General features: G+C 39.5%; 1 protein-coding gene across 5 annotated transcripts; it reads left to right on the top strand.

Annotated features, from left to right (window-relative positions):
- Nucleotides 1-112: 112 nt before the first annotated feature.
- MPHOSPH9 (M-phase phosphoprotein 9) lies at nt 113-23,525 on the top strand. Of its 5 annotated transcripts, none has more exons than XM_021532748.2 (24): nt 113-226; nt 2,546-2,678; nt 2,909-3,059; nt 4,320-4,409; nt 7,299-7,765; nt 8,013-8,136; nt 8,794-8,884; nt 10,057-10,163; nt 10,532-10,657; nt 11,424-11,860; nt 12,424-12,582; nt 13,517-13,604; nt 14,485-14,700; nt 15,530-15,577; nt 15,942-16,006; nt 16,438-16,539; nt 18,061-18,198; nt 18,339-18,514; nt 19,220-19,384; nt 19,709-19,829; nt 20,146-20,249; nt 21,070-21,275; nt 21,643-21,711; nt 22,538-23,525. In XM_021532748.2, the coding sequence occupies exons 2-24, from the start codon at nt 2,572-2,574 to the stop codon at nt 22,637-22,639; spliced, it is 3,459 nt and encodes a 1,152-aa protein (XP_021388423.1). In that variant the 5' UTR covers nt 113-226; nt 2,546-2,571; the 3' UTR covers nt 22,640-23,525. The 5 variants fall into 5 exon arrangements, with proteins under 5 accessions (XP_021388423.1, XP_077643388.1, XP_021388429.1 ...); XM_077787262.1 differs by lacking the exon at nt 113-226 and adding an exon at nt 403-464; XM_021532754.2 differs by lacking the exons at nt 113-226; nt 2,546-2,678 and adding an exon at nt 5,013-5,045 and having other exon boundaries at nt 2,953-4,409.
- Nucleotides 23,526-23,547: the final 22 nt, after the last annotated feature.

The raw sequence follows: 23,547 nt of genomic DNA, 5'->3' as shown, positions 1-23,547 counted from the left end.
CGGCGCGCGGGCTTTGCGGCGCAGCGAATCAGCGCGGGAGGCGCGCGCTCGAGGCGGCCAATCACGGGGCCGGGCTCAGTGCGGAGCGCCCTCTACCCCCGTCGCCGCGTTCGAAACTCCCGGCCGCCACTCGCCGGGCGGGCGGCGCAGGGCCGCGCCTGTTCCTCGCCTCTCGGCCGCGGGAGGAGGCGGCTGCTGGGCGCGCCGCGGGCTCTCAGCGATGCGGGTATGAACCGAGCGGGCAGCGCCGCCGCGCTTGGCCCGGTCCCGGAGCCGCGAGGCCGCCCCCGGCGCGCCGCCCCTTTTCCCCGCAGAGTGGCGGGCGCTGCAGCCAATCGGAGGCGGCGGCGCTGTCAACATCGCGGAGCGCGAGGCGCGGCCGGCCAATGAGAGCGCGGGGGCGGGGCTTGCGCGGGGCCGGGGGGTGCTGGTGAAGGGACGGGGCCGCGGAGGGGCCGCGCCGGGTGAGGGGCGGCGTGTGAGGGGCCGGGGGCACGGCGGGGGCAGCGCGGCGCTGCGGGCGGGCGGGCCGCTCGCGGAGCCGGGGAGGGGGGGACGGACTGATGGGAGGCGGCCCCGAGGGCGCGGACGTGGCCGGAGGGGTCCCTGCGCGGGCTGAGCCCTCGGGGCCCTGAGGCAGCTCCTGAGGGCGCCGCAGCCCCGGGACTCGTTTTGCCTCCTGGGCGTCCCTCGGGGTCCGTGGGGAGTGCGGGCCTGGCGGGGACCGGGACGCTCTGTCACCGCTGAGGTGTCTGCGAGGGGTCGGAAGGAATCGGGGCTGGCTCAGGAAGCGCTGCAGAGCCTCACGGGCTGTGCGTGCGCCGGCGTTTCTGAGTTAAAAACGCCTCGCAGCCTCTTGTTTCCCGTGCCCCTTTCTGCAGCTGCGTGGCCCTGAAAGGACCGTGCTGTGCTGTGGGATCGATGGAGGACGGCGCTCCCGCAGCGCAGTTACAGCTCGCTAATTTTTTTTTTTTTTTTTTTTTTTTTTTTTTTTTTTTTTTTATATCGAGAACTGACTTCTAATGAGGTTATGAAACGAGCCTGTGTCACAGCTAAGTCCCACCCATTTGCTGTGCTGCTGAGATAGGCCACCCATGATTATTCCATCCTGGGCTTTCGGGGGTGACTGATGCAGCCCCCATCCCTTGCTCCGGTGGCACTCCCAGCCTCAGCTTGAGCTGTCAGTTTAGCAGCCTAATAACCTGCAAGTTTTGCAGTCTTCTGACCTCTAGAAAACGAAGAAAGCCATGTTTTTTTTATTTTTTTTTATCCCACGAAGCTCTGCCAGAGGGATGTGTGTGTGTGTGATAACTTCCTCCCAGTTCTGGCATTTTCAGCCCTACCCAGAATAGATAGTAAGTGAGTACCCAAAAAACATTTCTGCTAAAGCCAGGCAGGCTCCAGCAAAACAGGGGAAAATAGGACTCTTGTCCATTAGTTTGCTTCTGGTGAAAATGTTTTATACTTCTGAAACTATTGGGGATATATCTCCAAGAACTTGCAAATAATGAAAACTTGAATCTGTAAAACCCCTAAGCCCTGTAAAAAGAGGGCTGTGCTTTGGAAGTGTTGTGCTTCTTTAAGGCAGCAGGAATTTGTTCTCTAGCATTATCAGACTACCAAGATGATATTTCTTAATGTCTCTTTTTACTCTCCATCCATGAAATGATCATAAGGTTTTTCTGCAGTGTTAGAACACAGGCTGAATTCACCAGGGTGTACAACATGCTGAAATAAGCCCTATGTAAAAACTGGTTAATTAATTATTTCAAGGGTTTTCTTAGTGAAAGCATGCAAACTGGAACAATGTTTTAATCTCTTTATGGCCAGTCTGCTTTGAGTGCTGTAAGGCTGTGGCCCAAGTCTTGTGTATTTATTTATTTATGATGCTTTCAGTTAACCAGCTGCTGTTTTCAGCCACTGTGGGATTCCTGTTTGACTAATTTTTTTTTTGTTGTTGTTGTTTTATTAATTGGTCAGAAATGTAGCTCAATTTCAAAGCTTTCTGGTTTAATGTTGCATAATAACAGTGAAGCAAGTGATCTGTGAAAAAAAGTAAGCCAAATATTACACACAGAAATGGCAGAATTGGTTGATCCCAGTCTAACTCAGCTGGTCTCAGTTTTATTATTTTTGGTGAGTGTGTTTCTTCCAGTGAAGGTTCAGATCCTCATTCACATCAATAATAGACTTCACACCTAGCACGTGGTCTGTGGAGGCCCAGGTTTAAGAAAAGCAGCCAGTCAGACCCCACCAGCACGGTTTTACCTGGAATGTTTTGCATTCAGCCATCCTTTCCAGCCCAGTCTGGATGTTTTGGGAATCCTTGGACTTGTGGGAGGCCCAAGGCTGAGTGAGCAGCACCTGCTTGCAGGGGTGGCACAGGAGAAGGGAGGGAGCCTGGTTCTTGTGGAATATTTGCACTTTCTGGGGTGGTTTGGCTAAAACAACTGTCTCTTCAGTTCCAATTCTGTTTCTTCACACAAAAAAGTATTTTTTTTTTTTTTAAAGAAAGAGAGTGATGCTTATTTCTCTCTGTTTTCAGGGTAATGTCATACTTGGCACTAAGATATGGAAAACAGCGATGTGGTGAATTCTGTACAAGAAACCCCTTTGTCCTCTGCAGATTCTGATGTCAGAAACACCCACAGCTCTGTCTGCAACTTGAATTCTAACAGGTAAAGTGCTGAAGGAATCACTAATTCTATTATTTTGGCTCTGCTTAGTTAGCATGCTTTCACAGTAATATTATATTAAGGTGAAATTTTTATTTCAACATGATGATAGTCCTAAACCGAGTGGATAATTCTCTTCTGGCAGTCTGGCATATGTAGTGTATTGTTTGGGCCACTGTGTTGCACACCTGACACAATAAATAATTGAACTGTTTTTCCTCATGTTTCTCTAGGAGTCCTTCATCCAATCCCAATGGAGTTTCTGGTTACTCAGGGAATACCAGGTCCTCATTAAAGCCTGGCTCTGTTGAGCTGCTTGCCTCCTTTATGCAAGATATCCAGAACATTGGACATGCCAACTCAGAAATTGTGAGGAACTGTGAGGTATTTGATATTAAGTTTATTTTTAAAAAGTGGTATTAATGTATTTGCTTTGCATTTTGGAAGACTAATCTAATGATACAATTCAGCAGCAAGATCTGTGTTTATTCTTAATTATGGGACAGATCCCTTTATAATAAATGAACTAAATAAATCGGATCCTTTTATAATAAATGAACTAAATAAATTGGATTTTACTACAATTTTATCTTAGTGTTTTACAATAATTTGTTTTTATAGCTTGGTGTTTTATAATATAATGATATTATAATAATAATATTTATATTATAATATAGATCTGAACATTTTTTCCCAAAGTTACAATAAGTTAGCAGGTTTTTGAACTGAAAAATTTAAACCATTAAAACTGTATCACATCAAACTGGTCTGAAAGGATGCTAGAAATTAGAAGTGGTTTTTTTTTCTGAAAATGGTTCTGTTTTGCTTGACTTATTTATATAATCCATTTGTAAACATGTGTAGGGGATTAGTTTGTTTCCAGATTTAAACCAATGCAAAAATAATTATGTGGTTTCAATGAACTGATTCTCCCAGATACTTTTTGGAACATTTTCTGTTCTTTTGTATTTTAAATTTTATCATTATTTTTAGCTATCTTAAGGAGCAAACACTTATCATAAGGTCTTGCACACCATGGGCTTGCTCTTGCAGAGTTTTGAGCTTCCTGGCTGGGATCCATCCAAGTGTGTGTTGACAGATGCTTAATTTGGGTTCTCTTTAACACCTCCAGGAACAGAATATTGATGTCTGTGTCCCGTGTCCTGTGCTTCAAGCACCAGGCTCCATAAACATTAGCATAAAATAATTTTTAAACATCAGATTTTGCCATGTTTCAAGAATGCTGTATATTTGATTATTTAAAAAATGATCTTTTTGTTTTCATTACATAATTACGCATTATGGCGTTTAGGTGGATTGCTGAGGGGAGGAGTTGCTTACTGAAGTGGATGGACAGAAGGGTGTTTAATTCTCAATTTTAGAATTGCCTATAATTAATGAAACTGGAATCAACCTTTCCAGAATTTGACTTTTCTTTGCTGGCAGCTGTTCCTACTTTTAGTTCCCATTGATTGGCATGGTGGGGGCTGAATGTACTGTGGGGTGGGCAACCACAGTGCTGTTACTCAACTTTGTATTATGCCAACACCCAAGGATAGGATTGCAAAGCTATTTGTAGCCAGAGAAAAAGGTAAGAGGTGCAATATTTCTGTGCTTTAATTATTTCACTTTGTGATTTAATAGACAAGGTGGCTACAGCTACTGAGACTGGTAGAAAAACAATGCCAGGAACAAATAAATGCCCAGCAAGAGCAGTTCCACCATCAAATCCAAGTAAGTAATGACTGTTCATGGAGCTAGATAAGGCTGAATGATTTTTTTCTTCCTCCAAAACAATGCAGGGAGGCAGTTAATGGAAGTGGATGACTGGAGTGCTGTTTAAAGGATGCATTTTTGAAACAGCCTTGGCTAATTAATAAAGTAACTGTTAGGAACCATTTCAGGAGTGATTTGTGGATTATTTGTTTTCAGCTATTTTGTTTTGGTTCAGAATGCTCACATGATAGTGGGATTTTGTAGGTACAAGGTTTTTATTAACTGTTAGACTGTGTAATTTCTAATTTTGAGACAATATAGCTTTCTTTTTGTTAAAATAATGTTATACAACTTATCATCCCCTCATCCAGCCCAGGAAAACCATCACTGTAATAACTGAAGACCTATTTCACCTTCAGTTGAATAGTTTCCTTTCTAAGAATTAAAAATAACCCATGTGAAGGTTCATATTTTTGTTGAACCCCATTTATCCATTAGAACAGAAGCAATGTTTATGTATCTATAACCGACAGTAATACTATAAATATATAATGCTTAATATCTTCATCATTTTGGTTGCTGTTTTTCCCTTCCCTTTCCTGATGCCCTCCACACTAGTAGTAATCAGCAGTTCCTGAACTGAATTACCAAGAGGTACTGTCCTTTTATCCTATCTCTTGTTTCTCCTGCCTCACCTCCCCACCTTCCCCCCCTCCTTCCCATCTTGTTATTTTCCTGTTTCCTTGCCCTTGTTTTTCCTTCCTCTTACTGTAGTGGTTTGATTCACTTGTTGCTGATCATAGTCTTTACTAATCCATTGTGTTGGCTTTGCTGGTTTTTGTCTTTTTTAATAGGAAAGGCTACCTCTGGAAGAGCTGAGGGTGTGGTGTCAGCAGGGGCTTTCTCACTGCACGGGTTGCCACACTAAATACAAAATCAACAGCTAGAACTGAGCTATTTTATGCATTAAATAAAATAGATGGGGCTATTCCAAACGTACACTGGTGTGCCAGTGACCTGGTGAAAACACTGAAACACAGGCAACTCAACACATTCAAGTGAGAGTAATAAAAAGACACAAAAAGAGTAATCTGCTTTTTGTGGTACAAAAGCAAGGAGCTGGATCAGCACTGACATGACTCTGAGACAAGGTTTGCTCCATGCTGAGTTTCAAGACCAGCTGGATAAAAATCTCCATCCATGTGAGAATAGGGATAAAAAACCCTTGAGTTCCTTTTGGAATCAGTGGGGTCAGCTCTTGGCTTATCTGATTTATACAGTAAAAGATAACTGTGCCAGGGACAAGCTGTCACCAGCTGTGGATCATTCCAAGATCAGGATTTATCACAGAGATTTTAAAACCAAAATTACAATCCCAAAATTTTAGAAAGGACATCTTAATTTTCCCCTTTTTATTTAATCTTGCAGTTAATTGTGACTATGCAAAAAGAAGTAAAAATGCAACTTAATTGGAATAGGAACCTTTCATTTTTCCTGCACAGAGTATTAATGACAAAGATTAAATGTCAGCAGTGAATCTGATCTTTCCCTCCACTCCAGTTCTGTTCTTTCCCTTCTGTTCTCCCTTCCCTACCTTCCTGACAGTTGGATCACAGAACTAAAATACAAATGATTGCTGCAGTCATGATTGAAATATTAGCAGAACACAAAACTTTGTAGTGGAAGGAAACTTCATCCCAAGTTTTTTGTTTGTTATTTTTGGCAGGGAAAGACTGAACTGAAATTCAGTTGTTTGTTCCGTTGCAAATTAATCAAAAATCTGAGGCTTGATCCTGACTAGCATTACATGTAGGTTCCTCTGAAATTAAATCTTCTTTTTTATTTCTTACTTTGAGAGAATAAATAATTTTTGTTCAATTTGTGCTTTCCAGTTGCTATTCACATGTGAGTAATGTACTGTAGTTCTGTGAAAAAACATGAGTGTCATGTTCTTAAAATTATTGCAGGTTTTTTTCTTCTTTGTTTCCTGAGGGAATTAGTTTGAAATATATTCTTGAAAACAATTCTGTGCTCTGTCCTGTCATGTGCAAGAGTTGTGTGCTCCTGCAGTTCAGTGTTCTCAGTTGAACTCTGCAGAAGTGCTGGCCACAGGCACAAATGTGAAATCTCTTCACAGCCCCTGGCAAAAGCATTCATTATTTCTCAGAGCTGTTTTAGTATTCCCAGTGCACAACTGCAAAACGTAGAAATTCAAAAAATTACTTGCCTAATATAAGTAATAAGTCTTGTAGACTAAAGAGTAAGGGACCTGTTAAATCTAGTGATCCAGTTTTGGGTTTGCTCCACTCCATCAGACATCAAAGCAATCAAAAGGAAGAACTTTGTACCGTATGAACCTAACAACATAATATCCAAATTGGGTTTTTTGAAGTTGAGTTTTATGCAATAATCTTGCAGAGGTACATTATTCCTATTCTCATGGTAAAGTAATGGTTAATACTTCCATCAAAGCATCCTTGCAATCTTTAAAAATGTGTATCCAAGTGAAAAAGTGTTTCAGACTTAAATTTAACCAAACACCTGGATAGTTTGTATTTCTTTAGCTGGTTGGTAGGTAACTATAGTTATGAGGGCAATTAGTGAATACATTCATGCATGTTTTTTACATGAATAAATGACTACTGAGACTCGTAATTCACTGCATGGAATTAAGGATTGTTCCCATGGACATTTTACTGTTATTTTTACTGTTTTATTTATATTTACTGTTATGCACAGTATGTATTGATCTACTTTATGCATGAGATGTCTGCTCATGAAAACTTGGAGTTATGTGGAATAAATACTCTAAATCTCCCACTAATAACACGAATGGAAGATGCATCTAAACAGGAATGTGACTGCTGGCAGGATCTGATGGCAATTGTTCCTTTCCCCCCCGTGCAGCTGATTCAGGATGAGATAAAGCAGCTGGTGAGGTCGCAGAGCAGCGCCTGGGCCAGGAGCCGGGCTGTGCCCTCCCAGCTGCCCAGCACCTTCCCCTCCCTGCCGAGCCCCATGGGGATGTGCTCGGGGGCGTCTGAGGAGCAGGAGAGCCTCGTGGTCCAGCTGAGATCCAGCGAAGGGGACGGCCCGGCCGAGGCCTCGGAGGTGCAGCAGGAATGTGCGGGCAGCGAGGCCTCCATGAACAGCGGCTACGGTTCCCTCTCCACCTCGGAGCTCAGCCCTGCCCAGCCCGGCCCCAGCGCGGGCGCAGGGCTGCACGCTGATGCAGGCAGCCTTCAGAATAAAAGAGAACTTTCAGCAAAGGAGCCTGAGGAAAATCGTTCATTGGGAAGGAGTGATATTTTAGTTTTTCCCACTGGGTTGGAGCATAAAGCTGATAAAGATCATCAGCATGGGAAAAAGCCCAGGTAAGTGATAAACATCCCAAATATGGTAATTTTATAGATAATCCCCATTCAGTAAAAGCTGGTGGCTACTGGGGATGTGTCTGAGTTGAACTGAACCTCTGAATGTTCTGCTGCTTCATAGATAAACATATTTATTTAGCCTGATGTTTCTGGGTGATGCAGGTCTGCATCTCCAGTATTTAGCTGTTGTAGATATATTTAGGGGACATACCTTAAGGTGTATGTGTGTGTTTTTCCTACCATCTAGTAAATCTTTAACATCATGGGCACAAAAGTTGAAACAAAGCCAACCAAAAAGAGTAACTGCAGATGAAGTATGTGTGAACTCTATGCAAGAAAATGAGAGCGTGAAGAGATTACCACTTGAGAATGTAAGTCTCTTCTTACTTAATTATGTTTTTCTAATGTTATTCTTGTAACTGGTATTTTTTCAGAGTTACAGCATGTTCTCATTCAGCATATACTTTTATATTTTAAGCATTTGAGTTCCCATTCACATATTTAAAGTTCATGTGGGCAAAGTTTACTTCTTGGATCATTCTATACTTAGGCACAGAGCTATTTTGGTTTATTATTCATTACCTAATTTTTGCCTTGACAACTCCCTGAGTGGCACATGTTCTCTCCTTCTAGAGGTAATGGCCACACTCTCAGCTGAGGCTTTGGGTCATGGTAATTTGTTGTGCTCTGTAAGTCTTGAAGGATCTTTGATTTCAGCTGGTGATGCCTCTTTTGGAACACAGGATTCTTTATGTGTTAAGGCATTAACCACTTTGCTCAGGACAGAAACACAGGCACATGTATTAGGAAATACCAGTTCAATTATGTGGTTTAGCTTAGTTCCACTTTTGGCTATGATTACCCTCAATATAAATTCTGTAGGTTTGGATCATGCTGTATAATTGTATTTAATCTCTTTGCTTAAAAAGACAAATAACATTTGTATGCAATTTTTAAACATTATACTCTTGCTTTTTTTTTTCCCTTATGATTTTCCTTCTGAATTTGTTTTTCCATTGTAATTTTAGACAAACCTTACTGATGCTGCTTTGCCACCATACACTTTTTACCTCAATCAACCCAAGGAAAGTCCAAATTCTGTAGCATCAGAAGCTTCAGGTATAGTTAATTTATTGTACTTAAATTCCCTTTCTTTTAAATTCTCATTTTTAAAGCTCTTACTGGAATGTATCTCCAATAACTTCAGGGAGGTAAGGAGGATTTAAAGCACTGACAAGCTTTGCTATGGCATTAATTCTGTTTCTTGCTCCTGTTTTCAAGCTGATGGCATCTCCTGTGTATTGCTGATGGCAAATGTAGGACATGTAGCAGTTGGGAATTTTTTGTCCAAATTTCTCAGCATTTCAAAGCTGAACTTTAATTTAAAACTGTTTCATAATGGAATTGTTGTTAATGTTGTGGTAGGATATGAAATATTAGCATGAGGACATGATTCAAGAATTGTGTAAATAGACAAGAACAGAATAATGCAGTGTGCAATGTGGTGATTCTTTAATTCTGGGGGGAGGGTTGCTTTTTTAGTGTTTTGGTAAGGTTTGACTTTGTTGTTTTAGGGGGTGTGTGTGAGGGGTGGTTGGTGGTAGATTTGCATGGGTTTGGGGGTTGTGGGTATTGCTTTTTTTTTTTTTAATCAAAGCCAGACAACTAATTTAAATATTTTGATTATAACAGGGTGGATTCATTTCAGTAACAAACAGGGGCACAGAGATGCGGCCCTGCAAACTGTGTATAATTATTGCTTCTTCACAAGCCTGAGAGAGGGACACATTTAAGAAATTGAAGTGGGATGGAGGCTGTGTCTGTTCCTCTTGTGCCATCCCACTTAGCCCTGGTAGTTTCTCTTTGCATGCTGCAGAGTGCTGCACAAAGTGAAGAGTTTGTAATATCAGGTGCCTGCCTGGGATTATTCCTTGGGTGGTGCCAGTTTTAAGTGCTATCCTCGAATCATGAGAAATGTAAGTTCATGGTAAATGAGGATTTGCCCCTTGAACACCAAATCTGTGTGTTTTAACTGATTTATAGCTTTTGTTGCTGGTGCTGTACGGTGTGAGAATGATTATGGGGCCTGTGCTTTGCATTGAGATTTTTCTAACTCCTGGCCCAGTAACAAATGCTCTAATGACATCCTTAAGCACTAAATGCAAATAACTAATAAGCTATTCTTGTTACTGACAAAATAACATTTTACTAATGGGTTTTGGATTCCTGTTCTATAGCTGCCAGCTTGAAATCTGTAGAATTAATTTTATTTTGATATTTTTTCTCATCAGGACTTTCATACTGGAAGTTGGATGAAAAGGAGATGTATAACACTTTACCAGAGAATTTCAGAAGTGAGTTGCCTGATGTCTTCTCCACAAAAGTATCACCAGTTCAGGTAAACTTTGTACATGTTTAAAAGTTATGTAGTTGCTTTTTGTCTTTGCTGTTTTCCTGTGATGGAGAGAACTCTTTTGTCATCTCAGTCTCTCATACCCGGGCTCTTCATTATTCCTGTACCCCACTAACCTCACTTGGAGTTTATTGACCTTTTGTCATTCAAAATAAGCTGTGTACAGGAGATGAGAAGTTACAAACTAATATGTTAAAGGTATATGTGCTTGTTAAAAACCCTTTTTTAACTTGAATAAAGCTGCATGTTCTGAGCTGCTTTATTAGCTAAGGCCACCCCAGAAGTTGCTTATCTGTGTTGGGGGTGGAGGATTGTGTTCAGAAAAAGTAATGTAGCAATTTTGCCTGTTGAAGTTGTCTTCTGCTGATGAAAGGAAGTTGTCATCACTGAAGGATATTTATCATAAAAGACAAAGGGAAAACAAGCAGATGCCAGACCAGAGTTTTATGCCTTCTTCCCAGCCAAGTCACCCACCAGAGGTAACATTAATTTCTTTACTTCACGTGTCAATTGAGGATGTGTTGGGCTGGTTTCACACGGCTTGGCCCCTGCTGCCACCTCCAGTGTTATGCTGGAACAGCAGTTTGAGCAGCCTGGGAAAGGATCCAGCTTGGAGGAACCTCTAAGAACAGCCTGAGCAGAGAAGCACCTTTGCTGCACAACCTTGAGGATGCTGCAGGGACGGATCTGCTGCTGCTGGGGCTGCAGCTGCTGAGCTGCACCTGGAACTGCAGTGGCAGGGTTTTCCCACAAGACAAGTTTGTTCCACCCATGGAACAGAACGTGCACAGGTTGTGGAAATGATTCTTTCTCATATCTATTTTTTATATAGCTTTCAGTCCTGTACATAACCCAGTAATGGTGGCTGCTGTGTGACTGTATTGTTTAGGTAATTGATGAAGTGCTTTTGTAACCCTGCAAGGTTATTGTTTCAACACACAGATAGACATCATAGTCTTTCAGGTTGCATAACTGAAATTTCAGAGGTTTTCTACAAAGCTACAGATCTTGGATATGTCCTTTATTAATGGAAACTTAGAAACTCAAGATGCAGTTATGGGAATGTGTATTGTCATTTCAGTGTTGCAGGTGCCTTCATTTTATTTGTCACTTCCAAATGATTGTAATAATATTCAATATAATACCTGCAGTATGTTGTATGGTTTACCGATGACTTTGGATAAATGTTGTTCTTGTAAATGGAGTTAAATCACAATTTTTTTAGCATTGTAACTTATTTCCTAGATCTTGACCTTGGACCCAACCCTGCATATGAAGCCAGGCCAGCAGAACCAGGGACTCTGTTTTTCCAGGACTCCTGCAGACTCTGCTCCCTTTTCTCCAGACTCTATGGCAGAGCCCGGATTTCCAAGTCATTGTGACACTGACTCTTTTTCACAGACAAGTCATTCATCTCAGTTAGATGATTCTCCAACACACCCTGCCAGCAGCAGAGCTGTGCACTTGGACCTGTGGAGAAATCACCCATTCCAGAGTGAAAACAAGGCCAGCTCTTCCTTCCCAGTAGCATACATGGATGCTGACAATGATAATTCTGTCAACACTGAGGAGGAAGAAACACTGACTCTAACTCCATCTTCTGTTACTCAGTGTGCTGACAGTGGTTTGCCAGATTACAGCCTTTCAGTGACATCCCTTGAAGATCCTGTGGTAATGTCAAAGTAAGTAATTTTTTCTTTTTTAAAAGTCAAAAGTTTGGTACTTTCATGAAAGGAATGAAACAATAGTAGTAGTTAGCCAAACAAAATATGTGAGTTCTCTTGGTCGTGTCTCTTTATACATAAAGATAAAAATGCATCCTTCCCTCATAGGCTTTGTGAGGGAGTTCATTTAGGCAGAGAAATTCAAATTTCTGTGGAGGGGGTTATTTTCCTCTATAGAATCAAATGCAGAGAAGTACAGAATTTACTGTGCTTAGGAAAAATAAATATGCTCCAATCAATCCAGCTCTGATTTGCACTGGACAAGCAGACAGGGCATATATTCCATGTATGAGGGCTTGTAAAAAAGTAAAGCTTTATATTGTGTTTGTATCATAATATGTATCTCTATTATTGTGAAGACTTCTCTGCCTTAGATGACAAAGCTATCTTTGGTTTAGGTTGAATGCAAATAGAGTTTTGTAAGAGACATTTATATGCTGAGTTCATTATGTGCGAATGAATCCAGCACTGCATGGTCCTGTGGATGGCTGGAATTTTAAAAAATTTTATATTGAAAATAGAATTAGGCAGAACCTGAAGGAAAAACATGCTCGACACATCGCTGACCTACGAGCTTACTATGACTCTGAGATCCAGAGCTTGAAACAGCAGCTGGAGTCAAGCCACAGAACTGCTGCATCTGAGGAGCTGAAGAAGATCAATCAAAGCCTTGCTGACAGGTACTGTTTGTCCTTCCTGTCTTTCTCTTTACGTGGTGCTCTTTATATTTTAAAGACTGAGTACTCTTGTTTGGAATATCTTGAACAGTTTATGTCTCGCTTCAGTTCTGAATGTTTCATGTATCCATGATTCTAATATTTCCTTGGTAAATACAAATTTTGCATTATTTAATGCTGTTGCTAAGTTGTGGCTGCCACATACCTGGTTAAAGGGCTGGACAGGGCCCTAAACTGCCTCATCTTGTGGAAGATGTCCCTGCTCTTGACAGAGGGGTTGGAGCTGGATGAGCTTTAATATTCCTTCCAACTTGAACTATTCCATGTTTCTGTGAAGATCAGTTCACTATTGTTAGACAGTAAATGTGTTAGGACCACAGTCTTTGTTGGACCTGTTTTTTTCTGGAGCCAGTGCAAGCTTTTCTCAGGTATGGCTGGCAGGCAGAGGTGCTCTGAGCAATTTGTAATGGAATGCTTTATGTTGGAAGTTTGTGCTTTCCTGTCATGCTGCTGAACATCATCCTGCTGTACCTTCCATGTCAGAGCCACAGGTGACACAGGACCTGAGTTCATTGGTGCCTTTACCCTGGAGTCTGTGTGCCCCAGCTGTGCATTCCATTATCTACAGCTTGAGTGTTTGCTGTACAGAGAATACTGGTGTGGTTTCTGTATAATTATTGCCAGTTAAAACACATATTGAAAATTTAAACAGCTGAAGTACTGCACAAAATTTGTGTATTCCCAGTTTCCTTCCCATCCCAAGCCACCACAGCCCTTCTGAGCAGAGACACTGTTGGGGCTGAAAAATGTGGGAGGAGATCACAGGCTGGGCACCAAAATTTGTGGGGATGCTTGAGGAAGGAATAAAAGGATATAAAATATAGGTTTATTATTTGAAAATTTCAAGAGTTTGGTGTTATGTCTATATTCTAAATAGGTGTAACCAGTTAGATTCAGCTCTGAATGAAGCAAGTGCTCACATAAAAGCCCTTGAAAATAGGAATAATCTGCTAGAAAAGCAAGTGGTAAGTATGTGTTCTTAAATCAAGTTGCTTTTTAAGTAAAAGGGTAAAAGAATGAACTTTTTCATTAATAAGCTGATCAGTGTTCCCATACTTATCTTTTTATTTTTAACCTTTCAACCTTTCCCTTAATATATAACATCAGTCCACATGTTACACAGTTACTTTCCTACCTGACTTTCATAGGATTCCTTACTTGAATCATCAGCACTTTTGCTTGTGAACTTTTTTCCAGGTTAGCAGGGCTCAAACAAAGAGTGAGATACTGTTATGTGTTTATCATGTTCCTCTTTAAATTTTCTTAATTAATTTATTTTGTTTTAATTACTTTCTTACTAGATCTGTGATAAAAGAAATCTCATTTATGCTGGGGAAAAAATACTCTTAAGGTATACTTGCAGTTTTTCTAGCTGGGCCAGACCTGTTTGCTTGTTTATAAGTTAATGCATAGCTGCACTAATTATTAATACAATTAATTATTAGGCAATTAATTATTATTAGGCAAAAACCAGGACACTTTGTCATGGCAGTTGCACTTTGTCATCAGAGTCAGACACCTGCAGGGTCTAATTCCACCTTCTGACATTTTTCTATGCTGAGAAGTAAGTCAATTGAATGGATTGGAGGCTTCACCTCTAGATATTTAAAATCTTATAAAAGAAATACATTTTTGATGGGTTTAGTCTTCATTTTCATTCTTTCCAAGTCAAAGAAATGAGCAGAAATCTTGTTTAGTTCATGTACAGGTGTACCCTTGTTTTCTGTGCAGGTGATTTTAAGAGAATTCATTGAAATAAAAATAATCTTAGAGATAAATAAGATTATTTTTATTTAGGGAATAAGAATGTTTCAAAGATCCTGAAGGATGTTTTCTGTCCTCCAGGCAGATTGGAGGGAACGTTTCTACACCATCAGTGACAATTCCAAAGCCCTGCAGGAGCGGCTGGAGGAAATGCGCGTGACCCACAAGGAGAAGGACAACACCATCAGCCGCCTGAAATACAGGCTCAGGGAGCTGGAGGAGGCTTTTGAGAAGGCTTACAAGTTCTCTGACAATACAAACACAAGGCTCCAGGAAGAAAACAAAATGTTTCAAAATGTGAGTAAGAAAATGGATGATGGTGTTGGCAGGGGTACGACAGTAAGTCCCAGGCGTGAAAAATACTCTTGAGTTTACAACTGGGAAGTCTTAAGGCACAACAAGAAAACAGAAATTCCTCAGTTGACTCCTAACTAGGCTGGGTGTTGGAGGGCACTGTGGAACTAAAAGATACTTAAAAACAATTATTTAAGGCAGCAAGTGTATATTTGATGTGGTAATCCTTGCAACAGTCTGTCTCGAGAATTTTATTACTTTAAGTTGAAGATATTACATGAAATTATTTTAGAAAGTAATCTTTCCTCTCTTAAGCTTGTTGGAGATGGACTAAACTTTTCATACCTCATCCCAACTTGCTAAAACTGTTCATTGTGTATGATTTTATTCTGAATCTAAGGAATTGCTCCTCTGATTCTTTAGGAAGATCTTTATGGAATGTTTAAATGGACTGGCAGAATGGGTATTAGCTGGAAAAACTACTTCATGCTTTAACTTATTCTTTACAATTGAAATTTCAAAAGACAAATTCACTTTTAAAATCACTGAGGAATTTTACTGGTTCTTCATTCAGTTTCTTTAGAGACAAATAATTTGAAAATTAGAAATACATTCTATGAGTAGCTCTGTCTCTTCTTGTCCTGTCTATAACTTTTTGTTCCAATTAGAAAATTATAATAACTTAACAAATACTATTAAAGTACATTTTGTATCCCCTGTAGTGCTCCTGCATGTGTTAGCCAAGCTGTTGAGATGATTTTACAGCAGCCAACAAAAACTGTTAATTGACTGTGGTCTCACTGTGGGTTGGTGTTCTTTTGTTTTGTTTTAGCTTTTAGGAGAATACGAATCCCTTGGAAAAGAACATGAAAGAGTAAAGGTAGGCATACAGTGATTAATTAAAAACTCAAACATGCAAACTTTGTGATACTATTGCATGGAATTAGCTAAATTAACTTAAATGTTTTGAAAAAGCTAAACAGAAAGATCCACATTTATCTTTACTGATGACTTCCTTCTTCAGAGTCCTGGAGAGAAAAGGAAGGAAACTGGAAATCTGTTATTTTCCAGTCACAGACAGCAAAAATACTGCAAAGTCAAACTGAAGAAATTTAATGGACCCATTGAACTAGGAAGGTGTAATTGATGTGTTGTTTTCAAGACTGATGTGGAGTTATTTGGGTTTTATTTAATGCACTTCTGTAGTTTCTGAACTTTTTACATTTTTCTTTGTGTCCTCGTAGGATACGTTAAATACAACTGAAAACAAATTGCTTGATGCAAACACAGAGATTTCTGATTTGAAAAGGTAACTGTGAAACTTATTGTTTTAACAATATGAAACACAAACTGTGGCCTAAATGTCTACTTCCAGAGTATGGGGGCTGTAGATCTTTCAAGTTTAATCACATTTTATGAAGCATTTCATGTTGCTTCATGCTACTGGTACAAACTAAAAATCTCATTAATTTAGGATATGCATTTTTTTTCTACTTCCTCTGCTTCCTCAGCAGTGTCTTCTGGTCCTGTCTTTCTGGCCAGATTACCTGATTTATTTAACTTCAAATTCAAATACATATTTATATCCATATTTAGATAGAGATGCATAGACCAAAATGCAGCAGTTGCTCTTGTTCTACTGCTTCAACCAGAATATCTGAATAAAAATGAGCAAAACTCTTTAGAAATAAAATCTTTCTTTTATGCCATTTAAATCATCTCCTAATGCATCTTTTTAAGGACAATTTTAAAACTTGAAGCTCAGCTCAAGCAGGTGGAACATGAAAATGCACTGAAACTTCGCCATATAAGTGAAAATCGTTTAAAAACCTCTTGTGCCAAGTAAGTGAACATTCAAACATGAAAACAATGTGTTTTAGAATAGCTTTTAACATGTTTTGGCTAAAAATGGATCAAGATGAGGTCAGTCCATGGGCTGAACTGGATTAAACACATGTGATGTAATCCAGAGATTGGATGTGCCAAGAAATTATTAAACCCAGCTGAATACTCTGGCTGATGTATCTCTGATTTGGCCAGCTGTCCCTACTCTTCCCAGATGAGTGTTTGCTAGGTCTCAGCTGCTCAGCTGAATTCCCATACTCCACAAAGATTTTGGGAATACAATCTTACAAGTCCAGTTAGGCATTGGAGGTTTTCCTTGGGTGTCATTGGTTTGAAAGGCTGATTCCTGCTTAGTGTGGTTCTAAATATAGTTTGTACAGGTAACCTAAGAGTAGAGGGGAGGTTCAGTTAGAATGAACACTGGTTTGAATTGGGAATTTATGTTGAAAGAATTCAAGTTGATCTATGCTCTGGTTTTGTTTGTTTGAGGGGATTTTTTTTATGTTTTAAAGGGCTGAAAAGCTTTGTCCCCTCTGGTTTTTATTACTCAGTTATGACCTGTTCAGTGTCTCCCATTTCAGCTCTGATGCTGTGGAGCCCAAAATGACAATTAATGTGATTTGGAGATGTCCATTTGGATGTATTGAACAGGAGTAGCTTGGGGGGATTTGAATTTTGATGATTACAAAGACAGAAATAATTTATGTATTATGATATTAAAGGGACAGATTTCTGTTTAGAGCTCTTTAATATTTATGAACCAGACCCTTCAACAATGAACAGAAAAATGGCAGACCATGTTCATCAGGGAGAGAGGGATGTAAAAGCCAATATGGATTTACAAGTTAATCTGTCCCTAACTGATCCCGGAGGCTCAAGGAAAGCCTCATTCCAATTGAATGCTCAGCAGGATAGATTTACAGAATAGTGCCTATAGTTCATAGCTTGGGTAAACAAGACCCTTTTTTTCCTAATTATCTGCTTTCCTATGTATAGAAATCACATTTTTCTTTTGATATCTCAAAATAATGATCTACTAATTGATGCTTATTAGTTGATATTTATCACTCTCAGGTTGTCAATGCTGGCTTTTTCTTGTTTTGTTTTGTTGTTTTTTTCCCTAATAATTGTTGTCCAAAGGAAAGCTGGGATCAGATGCTCTGCAATAATCTCCACCAAATGTTTTCATTTAATTAGTTGAGATCTACTTGCAACCCAAACCTGGGTCTGAGTAAGCAGCATTAAATTACAGCAAGATCTTTGTGGAGCTCTGCATTCTGAGCATATTGTGTAATTCAGACTGAAACCTCAACATATGGCTTTTTTACCCCCCAAATATTATATTTTTACCATACAAACATGTTTTTAAAAGCAGTTATTTTTTCAATAGTATTTATAAGTTTATTGTATTTTTGTTTCTGTTTACATGCATAAATCACAAACAAACATAAATAAACATAACCCCCTCCCCTCAAACTCCAAAGCCTTTAATAATTTTGAAGCTTTGTATTCCCACAGCAACTTGGGAACTCCTGATGTCAGCAGGCGAAAGTGGTTGATACCAGGAGCTGAATATTCCATTTTCACTGGGCAGCCTTTGGAGGGCCAGGAAAGCCCCAAAGACAACAGGCTGGAAGAAGCCTATATTCCTTCTAGGTGAGTTGGTATCTGAACTAAACTAAAATCTGAACTAAATTTCTCCATGGTTTTGTTTATTCTGTTTATGTTTGGGTACATGAAATAAAATTTAAAAATTGATCTTCTTTTTTTCCTTCCACCACCTCACATTATTCAAGGCACCATTCTCCTCCTGAAAAAGACTCCTCACAGGAAGACTCTTCAACAAACACAATTGAAAAGAAAGAAAATGAGATGTCAGAAGCACCAATTATAAAAGCCTTTAAAGAACTTGAAGAAGGAAAAATTCTTAAAGATTGGGGTACACAGACAGAAAAAGAAGATGCACCAGCTAGTAACTCTTATTTTTATATTCCTGAATGTGTCTTTACTGGCTTTTCTTTGCATGTCTTTTGGCTTTGGTATTCTCAGCATTCAAGTCCATCAGGTTTCAGTGATGGGATAAAAACAGCTTTGGCATGCAAACTTGTGGGGTTCTAAGAAAATTCAAAGTTAATTATCTTAGTGGTTTGTTTAGAATAGGGGGAATGCAGAGGTTGTTGTTAGGTCTCAAGCTGAAGACTAGTTAATGTCCCCTTTTCTAAGAATATCTCAGTATTTGTAAACAGTTAATGGAGTCCTAACAAAGCTCTGGCTGCTGTACATCCATTTGAGTTTCCATGGTGTTGTATGGGAATGGAATTGAGGAAGTGGGACTGCCCTGAGCTGTTGTAACAATGCTGATTTAGAGAAAAAGCTGAGTCTTCCTTAAAATCTTGTATTCTGGGCCTCAGGCAGGTCCTTCAGCCTTTCCCAAAAGATGCTTTTGTCCTGATTTCCACCGTTTCTCTGTCAAACAGTGTTACTCAGCATAATTTCTCCTCCACACACTGCAAAGATCCTTTTTCATGAGTTAAACTGTTCAGTGAGCAGGAAGAGAGCAAAACAGCACAAATAACATTGATGTGAGGGACAAAAAGCTCGGTTCAGGGGAATATTTCTGAGCTCTTGTGTTGAAGAAGACTGGTTAATATAAGAACTTTTTTTTTCTTTAAATTAGAACCATCAACTCGACGTCAGACTGTGGGGTTTGTTGAAACCTCTTTGGCTGCAAACCGATCTCCAGAGAAAGGGAGAGACCAGCACAGACCCAAACGGTTCAGCTCCCCCTGTGGCCAGAGGTCATCATCCCTTCCTCCTGCAAACAGGAAATCCAACACTCCCAGTCAGTGCTTTTCTCAGTTTTGCTTTGTGTCACTCAAAAAGCAGAATCAAATAATGAAAGGCTGCTCTAGAAGATGAAAAAATAGAGAAATAGAGACAGGGTTCTGCATTGTGCTGGCAGTCTGAAAAAAATCATGTCTGTAATCACAGAATATGTGAGAGTTCTAAGTTTATTTTTATTTTTCCATGTTGTGATGCACTTCTCATCTAATTTAGATAAACATGTAGACAGCTTTGAAGAGCATTATTTTAAGCTGTAAGCACATGAGTAGGAGGTACTGCACTGGGGAGTTTGGGGTAGATAAACACACTTTGTCTTTTGCAGCAAGGAGAGAGATAATGTTGGCACCAATGTCTGTGACATACAGCCCAAAACGATCTCCAAAGGAAAACCTCTCTCCTGGATTTAGCCATTTGCTCAGCAGAAATGAAAACACAGTGACAAGGTACGAGTCTGGCAGATACAGTTGTGTTCTGATCATTTTTAGAGCAGCAGGATGTTTATCCAGGCTTAATGCTGCTGTTTCTTCTTCATTAAATATCCTCAAAAATGAGTCATGAAGATTCCTGAATATAAAACTAAGTTGTGCTTTTTAAAATCTGGCTAGGAAAATCTAGAGTGATTGAACAGGATTTGGAAGACTTAGTCTTCTTCTAAAAAAAAAAAAAATATTTATTCAACCTAAAGGTGAAATAGTAGATAATGTATTGCTTGATACATGACTTATGACAAATAATTTCTGTGTGCTTCCTGCTCTGTAGATTTGATATACTTCTAGATGACCTGGAAACTGGTGCTACTTCTACTTTACAGCACAATAATCCAAGGAAAAGGCTCCAGTTTCACTCACTAGATGATATAGAAGGTAATTTGTCAAAGTGGAGGGAAATTGTCCTTAATATTTTTGTACCACAATTCTTTCCACAGTGGTAGTAGCTGCTTATCTAGAAAGCTGATTCTTTACTCTGTGAAGTTGAACTTAAACATCCTCCAAATCTTGCCTTATTCCTGTAGACAGAGAAATTGTGTTCATGCAGTATTTTATTTTTATGCATATGTGTGTGTGCGCAAACACAGTGGAACAAGAAAAATAATTAAATTGAGGAAGAAGGGAAATACATTTCCCTGTGCTTAACTCAGTTATCCAATGCATATCTTAGTGGGGTCTATATTAAGATGTACACACTGAGTCATAGTAATAAAATTCTATTACTAAACATTGCATTATGGACAGCAAAGAGTAACAAATAAAACCAGTTGTTTCAGATTTTCTGAAATGATTGATCTTTTCTCCCTTCTGTAATCCTTGTCACAAGTGTTCTGCTTTTTGGTTTTGTCCATGCTCTTATTTAGACTGGTGTTTGCATTAACAGCCTGTCAGCTTGGTGTTACTTAGAAATGTACCAGTAAAAGTAATTTCTAATTAGTCCAAAAAAGGAATCTGGTTGTTAACAAAAAAATATGCTGTGTTTCAAAGATCCCTTGAAAGTTGACCAATACAAATGTTTTGCATTCATTTGGGAAGCTGTTTGAGTCAAGGAGTGAGGCTTTGCTTGTCCCTCTCCTGAGTTCATGCACTGGCAAAACCACACTGCTTGTGCTGTCATTAGTTTATTTTTCTGTCCTGTGTAACAATTTCCTAGATAATTACAAAACAAATAAAAAGACCCCTGTTCTGTTGATAGGAAGGAAGCATCCAGGTGTCAGACACAGCTCCTGTACTGAATCTGTCAGCAATGGAATGAAGAAAGCAGCAGCTTGGGAGGAGAGCAGCCAGAGACACGAGGCAGTGCAATCACCTTGTGAGGAAGACTTCAAGTACTCAGCAAGGATTACAACTCTGGCTGAAACAGAGAGGCTTTTTGATGAGCTGACTCATGAAAAGCAACAGGCAAAGATTATTTTTGTTTTCAAGTTGTGAGAAATCATAATTGTTCTATGAGAGGTGAGGGATGGAGCCATTTATCCATGGAATACCTGGCTGAAATTCACCCACAGCTTCAGTGTCACATCAGGAATGTGCCATTATCCTTCCCTGCTCTACTTGCAGTCCTTCCCTGCCCCTAAATTCATTCAAGGAGAGTCACTGTAACGAACACAGTGTGGATGGGGGTTGGCACAGTATTATGGTGTTAAAGAACAAAACTCTCCATGTATCTGTAATCCATACACCTCACCTCTCCTTCTCTAAGAGGAGTTAGGAAGGCTCTTATTGGCTCTTGAAACTAATTTACAGCTGAAGTGTTTTCTGTTATTAGATTGAGGCTGCACTGAGCCGAATCCCTTGTTCTGGTGGAAGAATGACCTTGCAAGCAAGACTAAATCAGGTGAAAAAGCTTCTCTGTATTACTGTTCTCTTTTGTTTTCCACAATTGAGAATACATAATGTAGAGGAAAGATCCTCTGGGTAGTAAGTGTGATTACTGTGGGGAATTTTTATATGGGTTTTTATATTGTTTAATATCTTCTATTTTTTGTACATGGGATGCATTTTGCCAAATTATTGTAAGAATAGTCTGTTCTTGTGCTAAAAACTGAGAAGGAAATAAAGGCAATGCATTAACAAAATGCAGTGACTATGAAATAGATCCCTGAAGCTGCAGAGAGGATGTTGTGCTGAAGGAGGAATTAAAAAGTTCAGTTTTTGTTTGGTTGGGTATTGTCTCCTTGAAAGTACAAAGAAGAAAGTAAGAAGGTAAAAATATATGGTTTAAGTGGAATACAGGGAAGTGCTTTTTGTGGGAAACTGAGACTCTTCTAATAAAAACAAGTCTCAAAATTGTCTTTTAGAGGTCTCTGCAAAGCCTTCAACTTCAGCATTTCCTAAATTGTAATCCCAGGCTAATATTCTTAAATATGCCTATTTCCTAAATATGCCTAATATTCCTAATTATCAGCCTGTCCTCATTCTTGTCAGGTTTCTCTCATGGAGTTTTATTAGTCACATGTTAAAAAAGCCAACAAGTACATAAAAATAACATCACAAGTTTGTAGGTCTGGCTCTGGTTTTTGAGTGATAACAATGCACCTAAGGCCTCAAAAAAGAGACCAGGAATATAGGAAGGATAGTAGTTTCCTAATTTTAGAAGGATCACTGGATTTCGTGATGTATTATTAATGCTTTTTGTTCTTTCTTTAAACTCATCCTTTTAGGAAGCCCTGGAAGATCGTTTGGAAAGAATTAACAGAGATTTGGGGTTAATACGAATGACTCTGAAAAGATTTCATATTTTAAGAACCTCTGCAAATCTTTGACAGTTCTCTCTTGACTGCAAATATACTTCTTTTTTTTTGCACTAATATATAATGATGCACTCAGTAAATGCAAATTGTTTTGTATTTTTATAAACCCTGAAAAGTAGTTTTGCAACCATGTTACCCTTTACAAACAGCAATATTTTGTACTTCAAACAGCCACCTCTATTTTAAATGTATTTTGTTACACCTGAGAAATCAATGTTTATCCTGTATTGTAATATTTTTAGAAATATCGATTATTTTTAAATAGTGATATTCAATTTATAATAAGAAACTAAAAGGCAGCTTGTTTTCAGAAAAAATGGTAGTGTTACCCTTTTGCACTTGGTTTTCCTCCACCATTTTATAAATATTTATGGTGTGATGTAAATATTAGCCAAGAGGAGATTTTGGACTTTAATACAAAAAGCAACATGAGTTACCTGTGTTAAAGACAACCACTGTTCTGTGGCAAATCCTTTTAATTTAAACCTTTCACATGGATGTTTCTCGTTGGCACAGAACTGTGAGCAACACTTGCACTTTGGCTGGCTGGGGCAGGAAAATCCTTCTCGGATGGATCTGATGCCTCCCAGCAGTCACAGTGAGGGGTGTTTTGATACTGTGAATACCAGGATTCACCTGGCAGCAGCCTCCTGCCTCCCAGTGAACAGCTCAACTCCAGCTGACACTCCAGGACTGGAACTCCTCACGTGAAGTTGCTGGTTCCCTGTGCCAGGCTAGGTTTTGTGCCAGTGTTCTGTTCCTGTACATTTCATGTATTTGTGAACATAAATTTTTCTTGGTGGAAAAATACATACTTGCCAGTTGACATATTGTTGCATTACTGTCCAACGTTGATATTTTGGTTTGTATTTTAATATTAAATAAATGTTTAATTAGATTCTTTCCTCCTGCCCAAGTAC

The sequence above is a fragment of the Lonchura striata genome, chromosome 18, assembly GCF_046129695.1.
Source record: "Lonchura striata isolate bLonStr1 chromosome 18, bLonStr1.mat, whole genome shotgun sequence".
NCBI lineage: Eukaryota > Metazoa > Chordata > Aves > Passeriformes > Estrildidae > Lonchura > Lonchura striata.
The sequence above is the reverse complement of the archived record's forward strand: the minus strand, read 5'-3'. Positions and strand labels throughout refer to the sequence as shown.